Source organism: Aureococcus anophagefferens, assembly GCF_000186865.1.
Source record: "Aureococcus anophagefferens unplaced genomic scaffold AURANscaffold_88, whole genome shotgun sequence".
Taxonomy (NCBI): Eukaryota; class Pelagophyceae; order Pelagomonadales; family Pelagomonadaceae; genus Aureococcus; species Aureococcus anophagefferens.
The window spans coordinates 13,530-17,554 of NW_008705638.1; the positions used below are offsets into that span (position 1 = coordinate 13,530).

General features: G+C 72.4%; 2 protein-coding genes across 2 annotated transcripts in view; both read right to left on the bottom strand.

Annotated features, from left to right (window-relative positions):
• The window catches only part of AURANDRAFT_68297 (hypothetical protein), a gene marked incomplete at both ends in the record, with an annotated part of 1,477 nt that extends 454 nt beyond the window's left edge, over positions 1-1,023 (bottom strand). Inside the window, one exon of the mRNA XM_009043950.1 lies at positions 25-1,023. Within this exon, the coding sequence (XP_009042198.1) occupies positions 25-1,023 (999 nt within the window). The remainder of the gene's footprint in view (positions 1-24) is intronic.
• Positions 1,024-2,101: 1,078 nt separating this feature from the next.
• Positions 2,102-3,859, bottom strand: AURANDRAFT_68298 (hypothetical protein; the record flags this gene model as incomplete). Its single annotated transcript, XM_009043949.1, has 1 exon — positions 2,102-3,859. One exon carries the CDS (start codon positions 3,857-3,859, stop codon positions 2,102-2,104), a length of 1,758 nt encoding a protein of 585 aa, XP_009042197.1.
• Between the last annotated feature and the right edge of the window lie 166 nt (positions 3,860-4,025).

Below are 4,025 nucleotides of genomic sequence, written 5' to 3' on the forward strand. Positions count from 1 at the left end.
CTCGAGCGCCCGGTAGCCCGCCACGTGGCACTCCTCCCAGCGCCGGTTCAGCGTCGCGCACTGCAGCAGCCGCCAGCCCTCGCCCGCGCGCCACTCGAGCACAAAGTGGAAGCCGACGGCGTCGAGCGCCGCGTGGACGAGGCGCGCGTCGGCCGCGGGCTCCCAGGGCCGCAGGTCGAAGGGCCCCCGCGTGACGTCCGCGCAGTCGCCGAGCAGCCAGGGGCTGTTCTCGCGGAACACGGGAGGCGCGCCGTAGTACGCCAAGCTCGCCGCGAAGGCGCCGGGCCGGTCCGCGAGCGCCAGGGGCTGGCTCCGCAGGACGACGTCGAAGGCCGACGGCGCCGCGAGGAGGCCGCGCCGCGCCTCGACGCCCGTGAGCACGAGGTTCGCGGCGCGCACGGCCTTGGGCTTCGCGTCGCCTTCGAAGCGCACGCCGTACCGCCGGTGCGCGCCGCTCGGCCCGTCCACGACGATGCCGAAGCGGCCGTTGAGGTCCTTGTGCTCCACGAGCCCCGCGGCGACGACCTCCTGGCCCTTGAGGAGCGGGAACGCCTTCGCCGCGGCCTCGAGCTTCGTCTTGCGCTCCTCGGCCGCGGTCCGCTCGAAGTCGTCGCCGTGCTCGTGCATGGCCATGACGCGCTGCAGCTCGTTGTCCGTCGTCGGCTCGTGGGCCGTCATCTTCACGTCCTCGAAGTTCCTCTCCGGGTCCCTGGCCCGCGCCGCCGCCGCGGCCGCGGCGTCCTCGGCGGCCTGCTTCGCGGCCAGGGCCTTGAGCTTCGCGCAGCCGGCCCAGCAGCGGCCCCGGTCGCCGCGGATGACGCTCTGGATGGCGATGGCCGACACGAGCCGCTCCGCCGCGCGCGCCGCCGCGGGCTGCCGCTTGAGAATCTCGGCGACTTTTTGCTTGCGGTCCGACTCTTCGAGGGCGAGCCCGCGCGCGATGGCCTCGCGGTCCATGGAGATGTCGCAGCTGATGCCGTGCGCGGCGGCCTTGGCCTTGATGGATTTCGAGAACTCCTCCATCGATGTCGGGATTTCCTCATACATCGTGCTCATTGCTAAGCGCCCGTTGACGATATAGCTTGATTGAAGGGAACTTGCCTCTTCAACGAGCAGTTGTCTCTCGTCCCCGGGGGGTGTGAGTAGCAGTTCTGAACCTGTCGCGCGCCGAGTCGTGTGCGCCGCCGCCGCGCGCAAGAAGCTGTCGCGCGCCGAGTCGTGTGCGCCACCGCCGCGCGCAAGGAGCGCATCACTTCGCGCAAGAAGCGTCCTCTCGTTGCACCCATGCTCTGGCGAAGAGCCCTCGTCGTTGCAACCGCGGCCCGCGCCTTCACGACGGTGCCCGTCGCCGTCGAGCAGCGGTCGCGGCGCCACACCAACGTCGCGCGGTCCAACTTCGTCGACGACTTCACGGCCGTGGCCACCGACTTCCTGTCGAAGCTCGTGCCCGCGCCGGCGCCGTACAACGCGTCGAACGTGGCGCCGGGCCACGTGCACCGCTGCGCCGTCAAGGCGAAGAACCTGAGCCGCGCGCCGGGCTGGACGACGAACAAGCCGAGCGTGCCGGGCATGGGCCTAGGCCTCGACGGCTGCGCGGGCGACTTCAACAACTACCGGTCGGCGGCGCTGCAGAACACGCGCGACCGCGGCGTGTCCATCATCACGACGGACGTCTACAAGGCGCTGACCGGCGAGGGCTGGCCCGTGCAGCACGGCGACCTCGGCGAGAACCTGTTCGTCGACATGCCCTACGCGACCTTCGCCGTCGGCCGCCGCTTCCTCATCGGCATGACGGCGCTCGTCGAGATCACGGAGGCCATCGTGCCCTGCGCTCGCCGGCGTCCCGCGGCGACGACGAATTTCGAGAGCTTTTGAGACCAATGGAAATATCGTCACTTGGTAGGCGCCTACCTCTGCCAGCTGAGCTACCTCAGCCCCCGCTGGCGGTGCAACGATTTCATCCGCGGGCTGGCGGGCCGCCGGGGCTGGTACGCCAAGGTCCTCGTGCCGGGCTACGTCGCCGTCGGCGACGCCGTCGTCGCCATGCCGACCTAGCTGTAATGTACTTGTGAAAACCTAAAAACCCACCCTTACCACCCGGCTAGAGCAGCTCGGCCCAGAGGCTCGACTCGAGCGCGACGGCCGCGCCCGGCCGGTCGACGAGCGGCGCCGCGGTGACAGGCGGCGGCGGCGGCTTCTCGGGCTCGGCGGGCTTCTTCGGTGGCAGGGGGGCGGGCTTGCCGTCGCTCGGCGCGAACTTGCCCCCCGGCCGGAAGTCGTCCATGTCGAGGTACTCGATGTTCGGGTCCTTCGCGTTCTCCTTGCGCTCCTTCTCCGCGTTCTCCTTCTTCTCCTTGACCGTGGACTCGCGCTGGTTGATGTAGTGCTGGCTCAGGATGTCGGCCTTGTGGAACTTGTCCTCGGCGAAGGCGCCGCCCTCGCCCTCGCCGGAGTTGTCGGCCGCGCGCGCGGCGACGTCGGCCGCGTGCGCCGCGGCGTACGCGAGCTCGTGCGCGGACGCGCCCGGCGGCGGCTTCTCGAGGGCGCTGCCCGGCGCCGACGCCGCCGGCGCGGGCGCGGGCTTGCGCAGGCGGTACTTGTCCGCGGGCGCCGCGGGCTCCGCGGGCGCGGCGGCGTCCGCGTCGTCGGCCTTCTTCGCGGGCGCCGCGCCGCGGATCGCGCGCGCGACGAGCCAGGGCTTCGAGCCCGGGTCCGGCCCGTCCCCAAAGGGCGCGGCGTCGACCAAGCACTCCACGTCCAGGACCCAGGACGACTTCGTCGGCTTCGCGCGCGTCGCCGTCGCCGTCGCCGCGTCGACGCAAAACGGCAGCCCGAGCTTCAGCGGCTCCCGGCCCGGCAGCGCGCACTTGACGCCGAAGGCCGACACGGCGACCTTGGCGTTCAGGAAGGGGTCCGCGGACCCCGGGCTGCGCGGGAGCGACAGCCGCGCGACGACCGCGTAGGGCCGGTCCGCGTCGTGCGGAAGCTTCGAGAAGCCCCCGCGCGGGCCCCGGGGCAGCAACACGACGGGCCAGGCGTCGGGCCCCTCCTCGGGCGTCGCCGGCGCCTTCGCCAACGGCGCCGTCGACGTCGGCGCGTACCAGACCTGGGCCGCGGGCGCGGGGCCGAGCGCCATCGTCGCCTTCGTCCTCGCGGCCTTCCACTTGTCGCCCGCGGTCGCCTCCTCGACGCCGGCGCGCTTCGACGCGTCGCGGACCCACTGGGCGTTCGCCTCCGGGTCGCCCTTGTACTTGAGGCGCGGCAGCTTGTACTTGCGGTCCATGGCCAGCTTGTACTTTTGCTCGACGTACGTCATCGCGAGCTGGCAGAGGAAGTCGCGCTGCGCGCCCGTCTTGTCCTCGTCGGCGTCGGCGAGGACTTTCGGGTTGACGACGCAGTCCGTGGAGACGCAGGGGTCCTTCTTGTTGTCCTCGCAGGGGTTCTGGGGGCCGATGGACACGGGCACGGACACGCCCTCGACCTCCTTGCCCTGGTCGTCGAGCCGCTTCACCTGCTTCGGGACGCCCACGGCCTCGTGGGCGCAGATGTTGATGAAGTACTTGACGGACTTAACCTCGCCGGCGGCGGCCATGCCCTCGGGCGCCGCGGGCTTCGCCGTCGTCTTGAGCACGAAGCCGGGGCTCGGCACGACGCGGAGCGCGTCCTCCTCCGCGGGCCTCGTGGACCCGTCGCCCTTGAGCACCTTGCCGCCGGGCAGCTCGATCTCCCCGTCCCGCGCGCCCTGCCGCGGGCCGGCCTCGGCGCCCTTGCCCGCGACGGCCTCGCGCCAGAGCTTCTCGACGTCGACGCCGTCCGCCTGGCCGTCGCCGACGCCCTGCTCCGCGAGCGCCGCGGCCATCATCTGCGCGAAGGCCTCGGGGTTCGACTCCTGCAGCGCGTTCAGCTCCCGGAACGCCGCCTCCTGCTCGTCGGCGCTGCCGGGCGCGTGCGCGCCGCCGCCGTCGGCGGGCGCCGACGACACGGCGGACACGGGCGACGCGCCGCCGCTCGCCGCCGCGCCGCCG